The sequence below is a fragment of the Populus euphratica genome, unplaced genomic scaffold (assembly GCF_000495115.2).
Source record: "Populus euphratica unplaced genomic scaffold, PopEup_1.0 scaffold423.1, whole genome shotgun sequence".
NCBI lineage: Eukaryota > Viridiplantae > Streptophyta > Magnoliopsida > Malpighiales > Salicaceae > Populus > Populus euphratica.
In genome coordinates, this window is record NW_011500314.1 from 66012 (window position 1) to 89841 (window position 23830).

General features: G+C 34.2%; 3 protein-coding genes across 3 annotated transcripts in view; 1 reads left to right on the forward strand and 2 right to left on the reverse strand.

Moving 5' to 3' along the window:
- Nucleotides 1-347, reverse strand: part of LOC105113538 (thiamine pyrophosphokinase 1-like) — a 2970-nt gene extending 2623 nt beyond the window's left edge. The window contains exons 1-2 of the mRNA XM_011009742.1: nt 209-347; nt 5-102 (exon numbers count right to left, since the gene is read on the reverse strand). Of these exons, the coding sequence (XP_011008044.1) occupies nt 5-102; nt 209-335 (225 nt within the window). The 5' untranslated portion in view covers nt 336-347. The remainder of the gene's footprint in view (nt 1-4; nt 103-208) is intronic.
- A 15174-nt stretch (nt 348-15521) lies between these two features.
- On the forward strand, nt 15522-17994 carry LOC105113542 (probable U6 snRNA-associated Sm-like protein LSm4). Its single transcript, XM_011009745.1, has 8 exons — nt 15522-15629; nt 15857-15892; nt 15985-16026; nt 16173-16271; nt 16384-16461; nt 16846-16885; nt 17284-17451; nt 17727-17994. Exons 2-8 carry the CDS (start codon nt 15890-15892, stop codon nt 17747-17749), a joined length of 453 nt encoding a protein of 150 aa, XP_011008047.1. The 5' UTR covers nt 15522-15629; nt 15857-15889; the 3' UTR covers nt 17750-17994.
- A 1015-nt stretch (nt 17995-19009) lies between these two features.
- On the reverse strand, nt 19010-23592 carry LOC105113543 (WD repeat-containing protein 89 homolog). The gene is made up of 7 exons (XM_011009747.1): nt 23133-23592; nt 22939-23034; nt 22759-22833; nt 21830-21940; nt 20813-20904; nt 20513-20597; nt 19010-19682 (listed from the first exon to the last, which is right to left on the reverse strand). Exons 1-7 carry the CDS (start codon nt 23460-23462, stop codon nt 19317-19319), a joined length of 1155 nt encoding a protein of 384 aa, XP_011008049.1. The 5' UTR covers nt 23463-23592; the 3' UTR covers nt 19010-19316.
- Nucleotides 23593-23830: the final 238 nt, after the last annotated feature.

Here is a 23830-nt window from a genome sequence, read left to right on the forward strand (position 1 = left end):
GTACCAGGAGCCGAAAACAAGGAGCGTCGTCGCGGGGGAACAAGAGAGGCATTTCGTCGAACACCCGATTGGCACCTCCATCAGCACACACCCGCACCTGTGCTGTTACACACCGCCAAAAACCAAAAGAAAAAACCTTTGTCACGCTCACGCATGCAAGGAGGCAGGCAATTGGCAAAGAAAGAGAAAGCCACGAGGGATACTGAACCGTGGTCCCAGAGAATAGGAGTAAATCTGGGAAGGCGCTGGTTAAGGACAACAAGTGCGTAGGTAACACGGGAGCTGTGGTCGTTGCCGGGAAGAAGGAACGTGGAAGAATGAGTCATCACATCCATTTTCTGCTTATTCAATTTAAAAAAAGAAAGAGAAGCTTTGCGGTTTTCAAAAATTGAAATTGATAGAGAAAACGATGATAAGAAAGGGATGGCTGATGTGATGACGATGATGATGAAACAGCACCTTGTGTTTTTTATATGTAATGAGATGATTTTTAAAGCATTAAATTAATAGATGTTTTTAATATTAAAAAATATTTAAATTGTTGCCATCAAATTCTGAAAGCTCATTCCTCGCTCCCCAGGACTCTCTCTCTCTCCACCAAAATAATTGTTGCAAGCCACACAAACTCAACTCCACGAATGTCTCTTCCCCACGACGCTGACACCACCAACGGAACCTGTTAAGACTGGCACAACACCCATCCTTCTTCTAGTTTCTCGCCAACTTCACCCGCCCCAAATAACGCAGTTGAAAACACCACCATAAACATTAATACGACCCAACAATCCATTTATTATCATAGCCTCATCACACAACCTGACAATCCCCTTTCTCCATCTCTGAACACCACAACCCCAATCCCTTTTGACACGATGTATCTGTCTCGATTCAAAAAAATAATAAGCAAGACAAGACACAAATTAATCAAAAAGATGGAGTTGGAATTGAGATTAGAGAAGAAATGCACAGAGGAGTTAGAGATGCGTAGAGAGTTGGTGACAAGCCGATAATATTTCACTTAAAATGGAAAACTTGTAATATCTTATATATAACTTATTTGTTAATTCAGTTCACGCATTTACGATTAAACTATGGTATTTTTCTAATAATAACAACAACAATAACAACAGCAATGTTGTTATTGTTGTAAATGTAAATCCAAGTTTCTAATTTTACCTTATAATTGAGGTTTAATTTATAATTATAAACGTCTAATAATAATGATGATTGAATTATATAATATAAAACTAGTATGCTATTTCCTTAGTATTATAAATAATATTTTTATATTATATATAAAATTAAATCACGTGGAAAAAATTTTGTTAATCAAGACTCATTATACTATAAATTAAAATAGTGATAAATATATGTATCGTTCACTAAAACTCGTTACATCATAAATTGCATATTTTATGAAAATATTATATGTTGCAACCTGAGGCACAGACACATGGTGCAAGAGCAATCATTCTCAGTCACAAAAGTTTCAAAGTTGCAGGGGGGGTTGAGCCCTCAGGCCGTGAACAACTGGCGTTTGGATTGTCATGTCTTGGTGCTGGGCCAAAACACACGAACCAGACTGTCCAACTAGGCCAGTAGGTCTATTAACATGGACTCCCTTCTGTTGGGTAAAACGTCCAAACCCACATGTCTTGAGTTTGGATACATATCTCAAACCCAACCCAAATGCTTTTAGGTTTGGTTATGGAAAGACACAAACCCCAACTCCATTGCCAGCTATGGACCCATCCCCTAATCTTCTTGGATCCAGACAGGAAAAGATCCACACTAAAACCCATTTTGGGTTCTAACGCTAACCCCAAACTCAAACCTTTTAGGTCTAGACTCCGAACTCATCCCATACCCCTTTAGACCCAAACACAAAAGTACCCCAATCCAAACCCTATTAGGTCTGGAAACAAAGGACTCAAACCCTTTCAAGTCTGGGCACGGACCCAACCTCTAACCCTATTAGGTCCAGCCACAAAGCTATCCCTCAATCCTCTTAGGCTCAGAAATGGAAGGACCCACACCCAAATTCATTTTTGATCTGGCTGCTGACCCTAAACTCCTTGGGTCCACTCTCTGAACCCATCTTAACCTCTTTGGATCCAGACATGGAAGGACCCAAATCTAAACCCTCTTAGGTTCGAATAGGAAAGGGCCCATACCCAAAACCTATTTTAGGTCCTGACACGGATGACTCAAACCCAATTCCTTTAGGTTGGACTCTACACCGAACCCAAACCTTTTAGGTCAAACACCAACAGGCCCAAACCCAAAAACCCTTAGGTCCAGACCCCTACCCTAACCCTAACTCGTATTGGGTCTCGACATGGAAGCATCCAAACCCAAACCCAAACCCAAACCCAAATCCTTTTGGGTCTAGACACGATGGACCCAAACCCCATTTAGTCTAACCACATAGCTATCCCCTAACCTTTTTTTTTCCAAAAATAAAAGGACCTACACCCAAACCTATTTTAGGTTTGGACGCTGACGCCAAACCTAAACCCCTTGAGTCCAAACTTCGAACCCATCCTAAACTCTTTAAGGTCCAGAATGGAAAGACCAAAACTCAAGCCCCCTGACACGACGAAAAGATTAATATCTTCTTCCAAGTGCAGGAGTATCGAAGTAATAAATAACCCGGTAAGCCGAGGTCGAACCACATGAAGGTTAATTGTACAAATCATAAACAACAACAATAGTAATAACAACAACAACAACAATATTAATAGCAAGTGGGTGACCACCTCTTGACTTGGTGACAATCCTTATCTTTTCTTGTCTGCCCAAAATGTCATTGATAACGTCAAAATTAGAGCCACTTGAAAACATGAAAGTTGTAGGAAATTGTCTCATCTTTCTTGTGTAAAACATTCAGTCATTTGAACTTCTAGAACTCCAGATATGGGTCAAACACTGAACAGTGCTCGGGCTGGAAGATACATTCAGAATTCTTTATTGTTGCTATAATTTGGACTTGAAAATGGCCTTTTTAAATCTTGGGCTCCATATGAAAGTTGTAGGCCTATGTCTTACCTTTCCATCCATATAAAATAGATCTAAATCTGAGATCTACAGCTCTAGATAGACCCAATTACCGAACAGTGTTCCGGTTTGGATTGCACCGACATCTCTTTTCTAAGTTTGGCCATCTCTTTGTCCTTTCAATTTCAGTTCTTAATAACTCTTTAATTAAAGCATGTTTTATAATAAAATATCTAATAATATAAGATATATTTAATTTATGGTAAATATTCATTTTAAATACAAGCCTATCATATAAATAAAAGGATTGATTGATGAATTTAAGAACTGAAATTGAAAGGACAAAGAGATGGCCAAACTTAGAAAATGGATGCCGGTGCAGTCCAAACCAGAATACTATTCGGTAATTAGGTCATATCTGGAGCTGTAGATTATAAATTTAGGTCTACTTTATATGGAAGGAAAGGTTAGACAGAGGTCTACAACTTTTATATGGAGCCCAAGATTTAAAAAGGTCATTTTCAAGTCCAAATTATAGCAATAACAAAGAAGTCTGAATCTGTCCTCCAGCCCGAGCACTGTTCAGTATTTGGCCCATATATGGAGTTTTAGAAGTCCAAATAACCTTAATTTTTTACACAAGAAAGCTGAAACAATTTCCTATAACTTTCATTTTTTCAAGTGGTTCTAATTTGAACGTTATCAATGATGTTTTGGGCAGACAATAAAAGATAAGGATTGTCACCATGTCAAGAGTTGGTCACCCACTCATCAATTAGTCATCAAATCAATAATTCTCAATTTTAGCCTATAAAAGGAGGTATTTTTCATGCATTTAGGCATCTTGGTTTTCATATCAAGATCATGCTTTTGCTTTCTCTCTTTGTATTTTTTGTAATGTTTATTCTTTGCTTTCATTAATATCAAGTTTATGTCTTTCATTTTCTTTCATTTACTTAGTTAATTTTTATCTTATTTATGTTCTTATTTTGTTTATTTATTTATTTTTTTTCATTATGTTTAGTTAAGTTTATTATGTCAAGATGAAAAGGTTACACTAATGGTGTAAGAATAAGTATAGTGTAAACTTAATATGGACTTTAATGTTTGATACTAACATGTTTTGTATTTGTTATCTTGTTCACTTTTTAACACTTTGCTTGTTAAATGACTAATCTAGATTTATGTTGTATAACACTTGATACAACAAATAGCTGGCACTTTCATATCCCATACTGTATGGTATAACTGACACCTGAGCTATGAGAGGAACTTGATTTATTGTTAACATAAATTATAATCATGAATGCCTGACGAGATTTACAAGTATTAGCATTAATCGAATAAGATAACTAATGTGATCATGTTAACAATTTATAATTTGATTGGAACCTCCTTTATGTGTGGTTTTCAATTGAATAATAAGAGTTTATACTATACTTGTTTGACATACTGATTAGTACTTAAAAGTGCATTTTTATCATGGTTTTATATCATCATTTTGCACTTGAAGTATCAATAACTCCTTAACCAAAGCATGTTTTATAATAATATATCTAATAATATAAGATATCTTTAATTTGTGGTAAATGTTCATTTTAAATGCAGGCCTATCACATAAATGAAAGGATTGATTGATGACTTTAAGAACTTAAATTGTAAGGATAAAGAGATGGCCAAACTTAGAAAAGAGATGTCGGTGCAATCCAAACCGGAACACTATTCTGTAATTGGGTCATATATGGAGCTATATATCTCAGATTTAGTTCCAATTTATATGGATGGAAAGGTAAGACATAGGCCTACAACTTTCATATGGAGCCCAAGATCTAAAAAGACCATTTTCAAGTCCAAATTGTAGCAACAACAAAGAAGCCCGAATCTATCTTCCAGCCCGAGCACTGTTCAGTATTTTGGCCATATCTAGAGTTCTTGAAGTCCAAATGAGTTGAATTTTTTACACAAGAAAGCTGAGACAATTACCTACAACTTTCATGTTTGCAACTGGCTCCAGTTTTAGGACGTCCGTTTCTTGCAACCTCTAACGCATTGATTAATTGTAGGAATGGACTGATGAAGCTATCATTTGGAAACATGACATTGGAGATGAATATTTTCAACATTTGCAAGCAACCTGGAGATGATAATGATTTACAAGAAGTAGATCATATTGATGAATTAGTTTATGATCAACTTGAATCTACTTTATGTAAAAATGAGTTAGATGAATCTGAAGATTTGCAAATGATTTATTCTGAGGAAGAAATCATGGATAACAAACGCACAGAAAATGTTGATGCGAATCTTTTGTCAACAGTGACAACAGATTCGATATCTAACATCACACCAATCGATGATTACTTTCCTAACGAATCCTTACTTTCTCTTAGTCCAATACCTTGGTATGATAAAAATATCAATTTTTTTGCTTTAGGAGATTTGCCAGCTGATTGGAGTACTCAAGACAAAGAAAAGTTTTTGAACGAAGTGAAGAGCTTTTATTGTGATGACCCTAACTTATTCAAATATTGTCCTGATGAAATATTTCAAAGATTCATTCCTGATAATAAGGTAAGTAGTGTCATTAAACTTTGTCATTTTGAAGCATGTGGAAGTTATTTCTCGTCAAAAAAGACTACTGCAAAAATCTTTCAAAATGGATTTTATTGGCTCACCATGTTCAAGGACACACATGCATTAGGCAAAACTTGTGAAAATTGTCAAAAAATTGACACTGGTCAAAAAGTTTTGTTTTATGATTCTCAACTCTATGCATTCCCTAAAGAGCTAAGATTAAGATGGACCAATCCTTATGGGCCTGTGATATTGAGAATTCAATGAATGACAATGATTTTAAGGAAAATGGACATTGTTTGAAAGCTTACTTTGATAATTTTCCTAGTGAAAATGAATCAGCTGATTTGAATGATCTTGTAGATAAAGGTTGATTATTTTGTTTTTCTCACATTTTCTTTTTTGTGTTTTTTTTTTAGTGATTTTTGCTAGTTTCTCTCACCCCGGTCAAATGGCGGACAACGGTACTCCGTGATTTAAGTCGGTTCTTTCAGTTTCTCACAATAACTGATATTTGTGCATATATTTGTGCAATTCTTTGAATCTCTCTTCCAATTCTCATTTGAAAATGGACATTAATCTTGAAAAATTGAAAAAGTATTTTCCCGCTCTGCCTCAGAATGCGATTACAAAAATTTACCGTGCTAGATGTGCAAGATTGAGATTGTTAATGAATCATGGAATTCCTGAAGATATTTGCTGGTTGATTGAAGCAAAGGTCCGATTATCAGGTGAGTCCTCTAACTTTTTCATTTCACACATGCCTGGAACAGGTAAAAGCACTTTTGCAAAGAAATGTCGTGTAAAACGACTAGAAGTCTGTCATCGATGTGCTAGATGGACTTGTAATACACAATGTCGTTCTTTAGGAATGGTATCTATAAACCGTGAAGATAAAATACAATTCATTAAGGATGGCCTGAGTAAGGAGTCTTTAGATAATCTTCTAGACTCTTGAGACGCATCCTAGTGGAGATGTGCATCATGTAATTCATGATTTATGGCCACTATTTCATAAAGAACATGATCGACTTAGTCTTAGGAATCTGACTAAAAAAGACCCTGTTTGCCAGTTTTTAAGAAAACTAGATGGGAAGCCTATCCCCGACCCATAGAGGGCGTTTAAGCCGTTCTTGAATGTAAAACCAAGGGAAGATGTGAGCCACAATCATAACTACCTGTACATACACATGCTTTTTCAAAAAGTAAATAAATAAATAAATAAAAAGAGAGAGAGAGAGTGTGAGACTCCAGTTGACCTACATATAGGTGTTATGATTGCCTTTCTCATTTCTCATCTATAAAACCCTCTCTTCCTTCCTTTCATTTCTACTTAACCCATACATTCAACAAATACAGAAGTGTGTAGAAATGGCAAGTTCCTCAGGTCATCAAATAAGAAATATTTGTGTTTTCGGTGGATCTAGTCCTAGGAAAGAAAAGGAGTTTTTAGAATCAGCAAATCATCTTGGTCAGGTGCTAGATGAGAGAAAGATTCATTTAGTGTATGGGGGAGGCAGTCTTGGGTTAATGGGAGGTGTGTCAATAACTGCATTTTTAGGAGGTAGTCAAGTTTTGGGGGTCGTCCCCGAAGCTTTAGCACAAGGGGACATCATTGGAAAAACAATTGGAGAGGAACTTCAGGTCTCCACAATGTCAGCTCGAATGAATGCAATGTTTAACCATGCTGATGCCTTCATTGCTTTACCAGGTGGTCTAGGCACATTGGATATTTCCTCTTGGGCTCAACTACACATTCACCATAAACCCATAGGTTTGTTAAATGTTAATGGTTATTATGATAAATTGTTGTCTTTTCTTGATCATGCTGTGGAACAGGAATTTCTAACATCTTCTACACGACAAATCATAATCTCTGCTGCTACTGCTGAACAATTGATTGACCAACTACAATGTTTCATTCCTGTGATTGATCCTTCCATGAGTCGCTTAAATTGGTCATCTAAGGAAAGCCGTAAAAAGCTTAGATTGGATTTGAGCCTTCATTTGTGAATTTTTGTGTCTTTTGGTTTTATTATTGTGTTTTGTTATTTCTTATTTTTGTTTTAGTGTGTTTCAGGTTTGTCGGTGTTTGTTATTTCAGGTGATATCTTCTATACTCTATCTTTCTACCTTAAAACATTGAGGACAATGTCTCATTTTGGTTGGGGGGGAGAGGGTAGTAGTTGATAAAAAAAAAAATTGTTTTTCATTTCATAAAGCATGTGCATAATTGTTGTTACTAGGATGGCAGAGTAAAGGAGATCTTTTGTTAAAGTGACTCTTGAGACACATCTTAGTAACCATTCTTAACAAGGTCTATTATAATACTTCTTGAAATATTCAGATTTACAAACTCTCGCATTGTTATCACTTAATTCTGCTCACATACTTATTTAACATGTATTCTTAAACCTTAATTTACACACACACACTTTAACATATGATTGTGGGTTGCATATTGGATTATTACATTATTTATGTTCTTTTGTTAAAGATAACAACTAAGGGAAAAGGATTGTATATAATTAAGAAAAAAAACATGAAAAAAAAGAAAAAAAAGAAAAATAAAAAATGATGATAATAAAAATGTAGATAAGTTTGGTTTCGTAGCCTCCCTAACCTAAGCAATTAAGCCCAAAGGGGTGTTTTAACACCTAATACCCTAAAGTCAACTGAGTTGGGAGCTATTGGCCCAACGCTTGTTACATGGGTTGAGGAGAAAAGCTTAAGGAAATCAAACATTGCACTATCTACATATCAGTATCTACGACCCGAGTTACTAAGCTCGTAGGGGTGTCTTAACACCTAATGCCCTAAGACCAACTGGTCTGGGAGTCATTAGCTGAAAGCTCGTTACATGGGTTAAAGATACATGATGTTTTTAAATTATATGTATATATATTTAAAAAAGAAAAAGAAAAAAAAAGACAAAAATAATAATCTCAGCCCAAGGAAGTTAACCTTAAACATTAGAACAAAAATTTTGTTTTCTTCCAAGAAAAGCCCCATAATTATGTGTTGATACATTGAGCACAAAAGAAAGGTTTATTAATATCTTGTTAAGAGGTATTGAGCAGATATATAAATTTAATGAGAGTTTCTTTATCTGGATAGATTAATGGAAGTTAAATGATGAATACTTTGCTTTGTGGAATTTGCAAATTATTTTTCTATTTTACGCTTTGATTACTAGGGACTAGTAATAAGCTGGTTGGGGGGTGTGATTAGTACTTAAAAGTGCATTTTTATCATGGTTTTATATCATCATTTTGCACTTGAAGTATCAATAACTCCTTAACCAAAGCATGTTTTATAATAATATATCTAATAATATAAGATATCTTTAATTTGTGGTAAATGTTCATTTTAAATGCAGGCCTATCACATAAATGAAAGGATTGATTGATGACTTTAAGAACTTAAATTGTAAGGATAAAGAGATGGCCAAACTTAGAAAAGAGATGTCGGTGCAATCCAAACCAGAACACTGTTCGGTAATTGGGTTATATCTGGAGCTATATATCTCATATTTAGTACCAATTTATATGGATGGAAAGGTAAGACATAGGTCTACAACTTTCATATGGAGCCTAAGATCTAAAAAGGCCATTTTCAAGTCCAAATTGTAGCAACAACAAAGAAGCCCGAATCTGTCTTCCAGCCCGAGCACTGTTCAGTATTTTGGCCATATCTAGAGTTCTAAAAGTCCAAATGAGCTGAATTCTTTACACACGAAAGCTGAGACAATGTCCTACAACTTTCATGTTTGAAACTGGCTCCAGTTTTGACGTTATCAATGACGTTTTGGGCAGACAAGAGAAGATAAGGATTGTCACCAAGTCAAAAGTTGGCCACCCGCTTATCAATTAGTCATCAAATCAATAGTTCCCAATTTTGGCCTATAAAAGAAGGCATTTGCCATGCATTTAGGCATCTTGGTTTCCAGATCAAGATCATGCTCTTCCTTTCTCTCTTTGTATTTTTTGTAATGTTTATGCTTTGCTTTCATTAATATTAAGTTTATGCCTTTCATTTCCTTTCCTTTACTTAGTTAACTTTTATGTTCTTATTTTGTTTATCTATTTTGCTTTCTTTCATTATGTCTAGCTAAGTTAGTTATGTCAAGGTGAAAAAGTTACACTAATGGTGTAAGAATAAGTATAATGTAAACTTAATATGGACTTTAATGTTTGATACTAACATGTTTTATATTTGTTATCTTGTTCACTCTTTAATACTTTGCTTGTTAAATGACTAATCTTGATTTATGTTGTATAACACTTGGTACAACAAATGCTTGGCACTTTCATAGCCTATAATGTATGGTATAACCGACACCTGAGCTATGAAAGGAACTTGATTTGTTGTTAACATAAGTTATAATCATGAATGCTTGACGAGATTTACAAGTATTAGCATTAATTGAATAAGATGACTAATGTAATCATATTAACAATATATAATCTGATTGGAACCTCTTTTGTGTGTGGTTTCCAATTCAATAATAATAGTTTATACTATACTTGTTTGATATACCATTAATGGAACCTCTAACCTTGACATTTGTTATTATTATTGTTTAATCCTTACATTAATTTTCCATCTCCAAGTTCTCATCATCTTCTTCTTCCTCTCTTTTATTATTATTATTATTATTATTATTATAGTTATTATTGTTATTGTTATTGTCATTATTGTCATTATTGTTATTACTATTATTATTGTTGTTGTTATTATTGTTATTACTACTATTATTGTTGTTGTACTATTGTCGTTTATAATTTGTACAATTAACCTCCCTGTGGTTCGACCCCGGTCTTGCCGGGTTATTTATTACTTCGACACTCCTGTATTTGGGAGAAGACATCAATCTTTTAGTCGTGTCACATACCATTAGTGAAACATCTAACCTTGATATTTGTTATTTTTATTGTTTAATCCTTACATTAATATTTCATCTCAAAGTTCTCATCTTCTTCTTTTTCTTCTCCTTCTTTATTATTATTATTATTATTATTATTATTAATACTACTATTACTATTACTATTACTATTATTGTTGTTGTTGTTGTTGTATTATTGTCATCTATAATTTATACAATTAACCTCCTTGTGGTTTGACCCTAGTCTTGCTGAGTTATTTATTACTTCGACACTCCTACACTTGGGAGAAGACATCAATCTTTTAGTCGTGTCACCAACCCTACCCATATTAGGTCCAAACTCAGAAGGACCCAAACCCAAACCCAAACCCTTATGGGTTCATACATGAAGGGACCTAAACCCCTTAGATCTGGACATAGACCTAGCCCCCAACCTAATTAGGTACGACTATAGACCTATCCCACGACCCTCTTGGGTTTGGACAAGGAAAGACCCATATCGAAATCCATTTTGGGTCTGGACACTAAGCCCAAATCCAACCCACTTGGGTCTGAACTCTAAACCAACCCAAACCTCTTTGGGTTCGAAAACTGAAAGAGTTAAACCCAAACACCTTTGGGTTTGAACATAGACCTAGCCCCTAATCCTTTTGGATTCAGACTTTGACCTCATCCTAACCCATTTGAGGTCTGAACAAGGAAGGACCCACTCCTCAACCTAACCCACATTGGGTCCATACTCAGAAGGACCCAAACCCCCTTGGGTTAGTACATAAAGGGACCCAAACCAAAACCCTCTTAGGTCTGGACACTCACTTAGCCCCAAATCCTATTGGGTCAGGACACGGACACAACCCCCAACCCTTTTGGATCCGGATAGGGAAGGACCCAAATCCATTTTGGGTTTAGACATTAACCCCAAACCCAACCCTTTGAGTCTGGATGTGGACCCTAACCCAAACCTCTTTAGGTCTGGACTCGAAATGACCCACACCCAAACCCCCTTGGGTCTAGACGTGGACCTAGCCCATAATCCTTTTGGGTTCGAACTCCAACTCCACCTCAACCCATTTAGGGTCCGAACATGGCCAAACGTAACCCTAACCCATTTTAGGTTCGGACAGGGAAGTATCCAAACCTAAACCCCCTTGGGTCCGGACCCACCCCAACCCATTTTGGGTCAGGGCATGAAGGACCCAAACCCCCTTGGGTCACAACACTAACTCAACCTCAACCCCTTTAGGTCAAACACGGTCCCATCACCCAACTCTCTTAGGTTCGACCACGACTCTAAACCCAAACAGTTTAGGTCCAACTAAGGACCCTTACCCTTTTGGGTCAGGACTCGGACGATCTCAACCCCCTTAATCCGGCATCCTCACCCAATTCTCTTAAGTTTGCCTTATAATCTAATTTCTTAGGATCTTATATTATTTTTTTGATATTTTTATGGAAATAAAAGGCTCCCATGCTATAGCGTGCGGGCATGCTTCCTTGTCAATTTACATGTGATGTGAGTTAGATAGTAGATGTATTCTTATTAAGATATTTGATATAAAATCAATTAACAAATTATAAGCACATAATTAACACTATATACTTGATTTTGAAATACAATATATAACCATGTTAATCACTAATGATATATTACTCAATATAGATCATTAGAGTGTTTAATGACATAATTTTATAACTCTCTTGTTTCGTATTTGACATATTTAAAATGGTTTATTTGAGAGAAAATATCGAATCATTCTTAATATGGTTAGAAGCTTGTTGGTTAAGGGGGAATTTCCTTTTTTTTTTTTTTACCTGAAACAATCTTATGGTCCATTTATATATTGAACAAATGCCTTACATTGTTTTTTTTAGAAATATGATATTGGGGAAGCTTGAAATAGATAAAAAGTAGTTGTGGATCACTATAAAAAGTTTGGATGCATAACATTTACACACATTCCAAATGAAAAAAGGAAGAAACTCAATGATGAAAGTGCAAAATATTTCTTCTTTAAAGTTACAAAACATTTAAAAGCCTACAAATTATTCAACCTAGTTGTTAAAAAGGTGATTACAAGCAAAGATATAGTTTTTAATGAAGAAAATATATGGAACTCGATTGAAGAAGGCAATCAGTAACAACTGTAACTTCCAACAAACTCTGCTATTATAGATAATAAGATTGAAATGCAGCAGCAGTCCTTTAGTGAAATATTTTCTGTAAATATTCAGCCTATAGATGATTAGCCACCTCAAAATCAATGTTCAAGAAAGAGAACAACTTGGATTATTGATTATGTAAGTGGACATCAACTCTCAAATACCATCGCACATTTTACTTTATTTGTAGATTTTAATCCTCTCATATTTGAAGAAGTAATTGAGGACTTAAAATGAAAAAAAAAAAGGCAATGGATGCTAAAATTAAGTTTATTAAGAAAAATGACACATTAGAGTTAATTAATTTGCCTAGAAGTTAGAAGACCATCAATGTGAAATGGGTTTATAAAACCACACTAAATTAGAAAGGAGAAGTGGGCAAGCACAAGGCCTATTTGATAAAAAAAAAAGAAAAGATACAAGCACAAATATGGTGTCGACTATAAAGAAGTGTTTATCCTAGTTGCAAGGCAAAACACTATTCATTTGATAATCTCTCTCACAACTCAGAACTCTTAGCCTATTCAACTACATGTAAAATTTGCTCTTATACACAATGAATTGTAAGAACACATGTTTGTAGACCAACCTTTAGGTTATGTATAACAAGGCAAAGAGAATAAGGTTGTTGGATTAAATAAAGCATTTTATAAGTTAAAACAAGTACCAACGAGCTTTGTATGACTACATAGAAGCATACTTTGTCAAACAAGTTTTCAAAAGTATCTATATGAGCAAAATTTTTATGTTAAGGTTGATAATAAAGGTAAAATACTAATTGTTTACTTTTATGTTTATATTTTAATATATACCGGAAACAACATCCATATGTTTGATGATGCAAAAAGTTTATGATAAAAGAGTTTGATATAAGTGATCTAGAACCAATACACTACTTTATTGGTATAAAAGTAGTATAATTACCGACTAATATATTTTTATCTGTTAAAACAAACATGTTTTAGAATTGTTGGAATGGTTTCAGATGCTAAACTGTAATCCAGTTGGAACTCCAATAAAGATAGGATTGAAGTTGAGTAAGATCTTATTTACAACAAAAAAGATGACATTAACACTTATTTCTTTCAAGTAAATAGTTGGAATTTTGATGTATATGGTTTCAATAAGGCCTGTTATCATGTATTCCATGAGCACGATGAAGTTAATACATGGAGAGTCATACAAGAATGCATCCTAGGGTAGCTAAAATATATAATCTTTTATTACTTGAAGGCATAATTAATTTTAGAATCCTTTATAAAAATGAAATTAAGTCGAGTTTTCTTGGTTTTATTGACAATGATTATGCATGGAGAATTAATGATCATAAGAGCATTTCTGAAAATGTTTTTTTTTATATGATTAGGTGCATTTTCATGCCCCTCAAATAACTAGCAAATTATGACATTATCTATTATTAAAGTCAAGCTATTTGGCTGGGAATGATGCTAAAAGTTCTTGATAGTCAACAATAAGATTCACTAATAATTTATTGCAATAATGTTTCAATAATCAGAATTTTAAGAAATCTAGTTATGTATTGAAGGAGTAAACATATCAATGTTAGATATTGTTTTTTGTGGAATCTATGTAAAAATAGTAAGATTGAGTTGAAGTTTTGTAAGAGTGAAGACCAAGCTATTGTTTTCATGATAAAACCTCCTAAAGAACCCGTGTTGGAGAAGATTAGAAGCATGATTGGAGTTTGTTCATCACATCACTTTGTTTAAGAAGGAGTAAAGTTGAAGTTTAATTGTAAATTATTTTCTACACAAATTAGGAGGCCGATGTTAAGAGTTACTTATGTTGTTATCATGCTTATTTTAGTTTGTTGTGCTTGTCTATTTGGGAGTGTGATTACGGTTGTTTTTCAAAGTATTATTCAAGCTAAAATACATCAAAATGATATTTTTTTTATTTAAAAAAAATTATTTTTGAGATCAGTTCATCAAAACGATCCAAAATATATAAAAAAATTTAAGTATTTTAAAAACACGAGTTAGTTTACATTTCCAAACATTTTAACCCAAATCCAGGTTTGTAGCTGAAGTTGTAATTGTTCTTAATTTCTTAGCAATGAAAACTTTAGAGCATCTTATTCTTGTTTAGTAGCAAACTTAAGTTTACAGTTTGAAGTTTATCCAAATATATTGCGATAGATGATCCAAATTCTTGACCTCCGTGTAAATTCAAAATTAAAATCTAAAAAACAATAAAATAATCAAATTATATGTTTAACTTCATTTTTATTGGATTATAAAATGAATCATGTAAGTGTGCAAATTCCTTTTTATCCTTACATTTTTTTATTTCACAAAAAATAATTATGATATAGCTTACAAATAATGACATTTAATATATGTGTTTTTTTTTGTAATGTAGATAAAAGGTTTTTGTAAAAATTACTTTTTAGCTGGTAATATATTAAAATAATATTTTTTTAATATTTTATATTATACATCAAAATCATTAAAAAATATTTAAAAATTAATTTTATATTTTTTCATATAAAAAACAGTCTGAAAAACCAGCTGAACCACAAAAACAAAATCTCCATAAACTTAGCAATTTAACTCATTCTTAGAAAGCAATAAAAATTAACTTAGCAAAATTACCCATCACATAATTTACATATTACAACCCAAATCATAAGCATGCACTGAATTAATGGCTATTGACCAACATAATAATTGCTATCTAACGTTTGATAGGAAATTAAAAATGAGAACAAATTATTATAGAAATAATTATTAAAGTATAATTTTTAAAGGTGAAAAAGTGGTTTTTTAAAATGTTTGATATATTAATAAATTAAAAGGTAAATTATTAGTGGGAAGAGAGAAAAATATTAGTAATAATGGTACAAAGAACTACATTCAACAGCAATATTAATTTTTAATACTAATTCTATAATAATAGTGGAACACCCGCTTGGCTAGTGTTTCAATTTTCAAATAGAGTTAGGGAGATCGAAGCTGCTCGCTCGTCTTCTCCATTGAAATCGCTTTAGTCGGTAAATTTCCAATCTCCTCTCCTTCTATTCTTTTCTTCTCTTACACTCTCTCTTTTGCATAAACCCCTTCATCTTCTTCGATAAATTCTCTTCAGAAACCAAGGTTTTTAACAACTAAAAACCGAATTTTCTTTAACCCTAATATCCTCGATCTGTTTTAGATTTTAAAATTTCCCACCCCTTTTGATGCGTTCATTTTATGTTATTGACCCTGGCTTTTCTTGCAGGTTGCTTGATTTTTCTTTTTTGCTCTAAAAAACATGGTAACCATCTCAACTGTCTTTGATTTGAAAACTTTCTGTCTTTCTCTTGTTTTCTTTGACACTTAATATTTTTTTTTGTGTGTTAACTGCAGCTTCCTCTTTCTTTACTAAAGACTGCTCAAGGCCACCCAATGGTAAGAAAGAGATGCCTGTTTTTCTTGTCGTGTCATTTGACCATATGAATCCAGAATTTTCTGCAAATTTGTATACCTTGTTTTACGGCCTTTTTTCATTTTTTTTTATGCAGCTTGTAATTCATGGTGGTTGTATGTTGTAACAGTTGGTGGAATTGAAAAACGGAGAGACTTACAATGGGCATTTGGTCAATTGTGATACTTGGATGAACATCCATCTCCGTGAAGTTATCTGTACCTCTAAGGTGCCAGTGTTTTTGGTTATTTATTTAATTTTTGGTGTTTTTGTTTTGAAAAAAAAAAGGGTTTTTATTTCCCTGAGGCTGACACATTGGGTTTGGCTGGGATTTGATGTAGGATGGAGATAGGTTTTGGCGGATGCCTGAATGCTACATTCGTGGGAATACTATTAAGTATCTTCGAGTTCCTGATGAGGTGCCTATTATGTTTGCCATGTTTTTTTTCTTAACCAGTTGTGAAGAATAGCTAACATGAAATTTCCATATGACATTCAAATATGTAAATACCATATTCTATGAATGACACGTGAAAAGGGGTGAAACCACTGACAAAAACAGGCCAAAGTGGTGTCAAATATGTAGATTTTATCTGCTTTGCAAGATTTCCATGATAGCATTGTCACTTCATAGTACCCTGATTACAATATGTTTGTGAAATTTGTTACTGGAAGAGATTTTGATAATAAACTGATGCTTTGAGAAACCGTCGAGTCTTTATTGCTGTATGGCTCATTCCTTCGTTCTTATTGATGTTTTGATGGCTATTTTGCTCATCAAATGCTCTTCATTTGTCTTTTAGGTAATTGATAAAGTTCAGGAAGAAATCAAGAGTCGCTCAGGTATGCTTTACCTTTTCTAAATCATGGTCTTTTACTGTAATCTGTCAATGAATAAAGAGATATTGATAGTGAAATGCAATATTTTGGAAGAAACGTAGTGTCTTCAGGAACTTGGTCAGTTGAAACCAGTGGAACTGTTATTTTTTTTATTAAAATGGATGAAAGTTAGCTTAGCATGTGAAGATTCTTGTACTGAGTAGTGTTTTGGTTATTTTGTAGTTGTTTATACAACTTTATGCTCTGCATCAAGTTCTGTGTTCTTTGTGTTTTACAAATTCAGAAAAGCTGAAATTTGTGATTTTGTTGGTTGGTTGATTGATTTAATTTTCTGCCTTCTGCTCTGCACATTGAGAAAGGCAGAACCTTGCAAATTTATTTGATCTGATCTTTTTTCTTAGATCGGAAGCCACCTGGAGTAGGGCGTGGAAGAGGAAGAGGTAGAGAAGATGGTCCTGGTGGAAGGCCTGCAAAAGGGATTGGGCGCGGCCTGGAAGATGTAGCTGCTAAGAGCATGGGTGGAGGTCGTGGCAGAGGTGGTCCAGGTGGAAAGATTGGTGGGAGCAGAGGTAAGACTTAACTAGAGTAACTGAATAGAAAAAACTTGCACGATTCGTTTTAGCTATAAGCACACATTATCAAATGTAAACCATCATATTACATTGCCACAAGTTGCAAGTTGTTGGTATTCAAAGTGAACACAGCTTTGTGATTTGACGGGCTACTCTTTTTTCTAGCATCATGAATGGTTGGATCGGTGGCTTTGTTGGTCAGCACATGCATCATATTGTCAGAAACTTAATTCTACCCAATGCCAGCATTTCATTTTACTTTCTGGTGACAGGTGCAGGCCGAGGCCGGGGCTAAAGCAGGCGATGGGTGCCCATCTGCTGGGGCAAGTTTGCTGCTTTTAGGCCCGATTTTCCATGTGAAATGCTCTCTATAGCATATTTCTGTTTAATGGTTGATTTCCAGAACTGATATAGGTATAGGAAGCATTACATAGAAACAGAATTGAAGAGCTTGTATTCTGATTTGCCTTCTGTGAATTTGCCTTGCGTTACTGGTTTAGTCATTCACTAGTTGATTCTCTGGTTTATCTTTTGATTATTTTTTTTTGAACATTAGCACTTTTTAAAAAAAAAATTAGTAAAAAAACATGGTTTGAAATTTTTTTATTCAAACTTGTTATTTAGAAAAGCAACATTTCAATGAAATTATGAAATGGACATCACATTTCCATAAGGAGAGGGGAGGAAGAAAGAGATCTCAAGTTTTGATTATGATATCATCAATATTATAAATTTTTTGTTTTTGAATTTTTAACTAGATGAATTCAATTGTATTAAGAAAAGTCATCAATGATTGAAGTAGGTTACAAAGTTGGTGTGTGATTTACTTGTTTTTTATGACAATTATGATTTACTCTTCAAAGTTTGTGTGACTTATTTATTTTTTATAACAATTATGATTTACTCTTCAAAGTTTGTGTGACTTATTAATATTATTAAAAAATCTTTTCAAGTCAAATTCAAGTACAGTAATAAAAATAATTAGTGGTGATTGGAGGGAGGACATATTAGATGCTCAAAACAAGTAAGCTATCTGTTATCTTTGGACGATTTTGGTCCAGTTGTAGTGCAGGGTTTTTTTCTCTTATTGTAATGTAGAAAATATCACTACAAACTACAAAAACTCTTATGGTTTCTCTAAAAAGAAAAAAGGTGCTCATTAGTTAAAAAAAAAAAAAAAACCCTGAATGCTTAACCCTCGCCCTCGTCTCTGGTCCTTAGCCTGCTGGCTGGTTTTTGATACGGTTGTCTGTCCCGCGTCAAGTACAGGACCGCGTGGTGTCTGTTAGGTACAATGCTACTTGTTTATGAAAGCTCAAACAGTATAAAGCTTGTGCGACCGCCATTGCAGTAGGAGCCGCTATTCTGCTGTCACATTCCGAAGGGGCACTTTCTAACAATGCTTCTTATGCTCATTTCTAATCTAATCTAAAACATATAATATCAATATCCATGGATTATATTTTAAATATTATTCATCTGTTAAGAGTTTTAAATATTCACACCCAGTTTTAAATAGCAACCATCTGAATAAAACCTATCCCAATCCCAGTGATATCGTCCCAATAAATTGCCAACCTTCTTTATTTTTGAAAAAAAAAACAAAAAAACAAGAAGAAAAGGAAACAAGGCATTTCAACTGAGAAACAAGTTCAAGCAAAAAGGGCGGGCAGGCATTTCACTCTCCATTGCTTTGTGCTGGAACTCACTAATGATACACAGCATACGCCATGATGTTCTTAAACTACAAAACTGAAAATACAGTGCCCAAAAAAAGAGGGAAAACGAAAGAAACAGATGTTGAAAGAAACTAGAGAAAACAGGGGATGTAGGAGTTTGAGAAGACACCGCATGGAGGCTGTCTAGTACGGATTATGCCTATTTTTCTTGCGAGCCTTTGATGGTTTCATAACCAATGCACTTGAAATCCAGGATCGATTTATCTCAGTAGAATCATCAGACAACCAGCAACATAATCGACCATCCTCACCACCAGTCCATCCAAATATGCCCTGGCTTTGGGCGAGTCTCCCCTTCATGCTTGACAAGGGCAATACACTCCTGACAACACCTGTGTGGCCGCCTCCAAGAATTGCTTCTGGAGACCCAATTGTCCCCACTCCTCTATAATTTACAGGAAAATAACCTAAAGCACCAGCATTAGTGCCACCAATTACCCATAAACTTTCACCTTCTCCTGGGTAGTGGCAATCAACAAAATAATCAACCTGCCAAGACATCAGAGCAGTTTAAACTAGGAATATGAAGTCAGCAGCACAATTGAAAAAAAAAAAAATATTAACACCAACGGTAGTCCATCTATTCATACATTAGTAGATATCCACTTTGTTCAGTCTTCTGATCCATGTATTCAATTCTACATAGCATTGTATGACCAAGAAATGTTGCAAAAGATGGAAGCCTAAGGACTCTTCTAACCATAATTCTCAGGAAGTTTTATTTGTCTACAATATTGTTAATACGAGGATGAGCAACTAAAACTTGAGTATAGTCAATTCCATTGCTAATAAGGTCAAGTAACTTTAACTTTAGTCTACATGACAATTTTTAAACATGGAAGCCTGAGAACTCTTCAAACAAAAACCAGAAATCTCAAAACTTTTATCAGTGAGCACAATTTTTATGACTACAAGGACAAGTAACCTAAACTTGAGAATAGTTTATTACATGCCCAATAAGCAGTGGGGATGTTAATACAAGCACCATCATATGTCTTGTATCTTGGACAGTTTCATAAACCATGAGTGAGTTTTGGCCTCCAAAATTGATGGTTACAGTAACTGTTTGAGTTTTCTCAACCATTTTTGTCTTTGAAAATTTCAGATATGATTGGAAAATAAGCTAGAAAACGATAACCAAATTCTAAACCATTTTTGCTTGCTCTTAGAAGAGCTGCTTGTTCTAGTACATCATCTAAATACAACAGTTTATGATACATCCAATTTACAGAAAAGATACACTGCATGTGACAAAAAATACATTTGTTTTTGGCAATCCACTAAATACAAGTGGATTCCATCATAAGGGAAAAACTTACATGGTCTAGTGTCCAACTGTCAGAGGCTAATGAACGGGCTTCCAGCAGGTTTGCTTCATTTCTTGCATCCTTCCAATCCCAAATACTGTAGTTTTGTTTTTAAGAACAAAAGTTAATATTCAAAGGTTAGGTGGGAATTCTAGTTTACTAAAAAGATAGTTTTAGATGTAACATGCATGGTTACACGAACTCTCTGTCCCTTTTTTTCTCTTTTATGATTTTGCAAAATTCCATTTTTCACTGACAGCATAATAAAACCATCTTCCACTGTTACGAAGAACCAATAGAGACCAACATTACCTTAAACTTTCGATATATGTCAAACACCAAAGCTTCTTATATGTCTCTCCAAAAAACCCTACTTTCCCAATTGAAGTACCGACATTAATCACCTGCAAGATTGTAACAGTTACATCTGAAATATGCATGGGGAAAGACTATAAGTATTATGGGCCGGGGTGGTTTGTTTATTATTTTAATTTCTTCATCTTTTAATGTTTTAGTTTTTTAGATTTGATCTTTATTATTTTGATTATTATTTATTTTATTTGAGATAATTTATGAAATTATTTTTTTTTCAACTTCATTCTCATTCAACCTTTTAATTTGTAAGATTTGTTCCTTATTATTTTAATAAAATTAAAAAAAATAAAACATTAATAAGTTATTTTCCTGCTCATTTTCTATGACATAACCAAACATTGGAAAATGTTTTCTAACTTATTTTTCATTACACTACCAAACATCAGAAAATAATTCACTTTTAAAAAAAAAACTACTTTCCAGCAAACAAACGGGGAATGTATTGCAATAAATATAATGAAAAATGGAGACACAAACTAAAGGAACATTGTACAAAAAATTCAAAAATCAGTTGCATATGCAACTACATCCCTTTCATAATTTTATTTTTTAAATTCAAGCATACAACCTTTACTGCAGCTGCAGGCTAAAATTTAAATTGAAAGACTATGTCCCAACTATACTCTCAAAAACGTTTTCCATAAACTAAAAAATTGATGCTTTTCTTTTTTCATTTCCAAAGAACAAAATGTCTTTGTTTTCCTTTTCAAGCATGTTGCATGATACACAACCCACAATATAGTTACTGTGAGTTGAATAGTATTGCTCTTATGATGAATATAGTACATTAAGGAATTGTCAGCAATTGTTACTTGAACGGACAAACAACTGCTTTGATAAGTATGCCATTTGGACATCATAAAATACCTAACAATTTGTTTTATCTTTCCATGAACTCATACATGTAAAACTAGAAATGAATTTACGCAGTAATGATTGCCTGCACTTACTTACCGATTCCAGATGATCATCATCATTGATATCTCCATCAGTATTAAATATACACATCAATCCATCAACAGAAGCTGAAAGAAGCTTGTTTCGGTTATCAGGGACAAAGCGGACCTGTTAAAAGTCAGCGAGTCATGACAAAATAGAACAAAAACAAAATTCACGGATGAAAATATGTATCCATAAATTATTCCAGTTAGTAAACAGGAACACTAGCAGTCCAGAAAATATGAACTTGGCAAATCTTTAGAGACAAATCGCTGATAGTTAACAGATGCTTCAGCTCAGGTCAACTGGCAATATAATGCATACCAGAAAAAAAAGCATAGAAGCCATTTTGAACAACACCATGTCAGTGCCATAATGTTGATGGTATATCAAGTGTGTGTGTTGCAGATATATCTTGTAAGTACTATATAACCCAGCAGTGATAAATGGCTCGCTTCATGAATGTTTTCCCCCTAGAAATCCTGGCATATGACTGTATTTTTAAGTCTAATTTTATAAATCTTTGTAAGGCATTCGATTTTATACCTTTTGATTTGTTTAACTAAAATAAACTATCTAATTGGTTATCTCAGGCAGTCACAAAGAGCATCACGGTTTGGGTAAAAAGAAACTACATTCCAGGTCACAAATGATGACAAAGAAATGATGATCCAACCACAACCACAACCACAACTGTAAACACCTTAGGATTAAGAAGAAAATAATGCATTACATTCTGAGTGAACGCCACCAATATTGGAGCAGCTTCCTACATGTAATCACATATTCTTCAGCTTCAACCATAGAAGTTGCAAAACCAAACCTAGGTTAACGTTCTACTGGAAATTCGTATTTAAACTTTCTAAATAAATAGTCATGTGAAAAATTAAGCAATAAGAAATGAAACAAACTTCCTATCAAGTTAAAGAAAGAAAGAAAGAAACCTGAGTGACATCTTCAATATGAGATTCCTCCAGACATGCAACTTGCTTCCCGTTCCTCCAATCCCAGAAAAGTATCTGAATTTCCAAAAAACCCATATCTAAATCATCAAACAATACATAAAAAAAGAAAGAACATCTATTTAATTAGAATTACATGTACTAATATGAAATTTTTAGAACCTGAGACTTGGCCCCGGCAGCAAGAAGATTATCATTAGAACCTCCAAATGAAAAGCTGAAAATCTCTTGAGAAGAGCCAGCGCTTATACACGAAACCTGCAAATCATCAAAAATCAAAGCATTAAGAAAATACATACACACACACACACACACAAACGTACAGAGAATGAAAAGAAAAGGCAAAGGGGTAGTACCTGTTGGAAAGTTCTGGTGTCCCAAGCTCTGATAGTACCATCAGAAGAGCAGGAATGCAAAACATGCGGAGACGAAGAAGATGATGACACGGAGAATGAAATTTGATTGATAGAATCAGAGTGACCTTTACACTCTCCTTGGAACTGACCTGTCTCCGGAGAATAAAGCTTCACTGCTTTCGTCGATAGAGAAACCGCCATTGATGACCAGTCATCCTTTGGGACGATTTGGAAGACGTAGTCGTTGCCGAAGTTCGTTTGAATTGAGTTTTTTAATCCGAGGTTCTTTGATTTTGGTTCCTCGACCTCCATCGCTGTCGCTGTCCCCATGTTTGCTGTGCTGTGCTGTGCTGTGCGGTGTGTCGTCTGCTTATTTGGGCTGGGAGACCTAGTCCAAGGATTTGAGGGTTTTGAATGTCCGAGGTCAATGCACACTAAAACACCCGTTTGAAGGTTGCCTTTTGGGTACTAAGCTTACAAAACTTAACTCTCTAACCATCTTTATTGATCTTTTTAATTCTACATGTCATTTTTTCATTTTGCATGCGCGAATTATAACGATACCCTCCCCTTTAAAGAATCTACGCAAAAATTTAGAAAACTGCATCTTAATCTTTTCTAATTCCTTGTGTATAGCATCTATGGAAAATGAATCGAACCACTGAATTAATCCTACCACCATAATCTTTTTTTGTCTT

What these genes read in the sequence shown, in the direction of transcription:
- LOC105113542 (XM_011009745.1), top strand. An exon ending in AAGTTATCTGTACCTCTAAG is followed by an intron (nt 16,272 to 16,383) that starts GTGCCAGTGTTT and finishes GATTTGATGTAG; the next exon opens with GATGGAGATAGGTTTTGGCG. An exon ending in AGAAATCAAGAGTCGCTCAG is followed by an intron (nt 16,886 to 17,283) that starts GTATGCTTTACC and finishes CTTTTTTCTTAG; the next exon opens with ATCGGAAGCCACCTGGAGTA.
- LOC105113543 (XM_011009747.1), bottom strand. Translation starts at nt 23,462, where the DNA reads ATGGGGACAGCGACAGCGATGGAGGTCGAGGAACCAAAATCAAAGAAC. An exon ending in CTGCCGGGGCCAAGTCTCAG is followed by an intron (nt 22,834 to 22,938) that starts GTTCTAAAAATT and finishes TTGGAAATTCAG; the next exon opens with ATACTTTTCTGGGATTGGAG. An exon ending in ACATATATCGAAAGTTTAAG is followed by an intron (nt 20,598 to 20,812) that starts GTAATGTTGGTC and finishes ACAAAACTACAG; the next exon opens with TATTTGGGATTGGAAGGATG.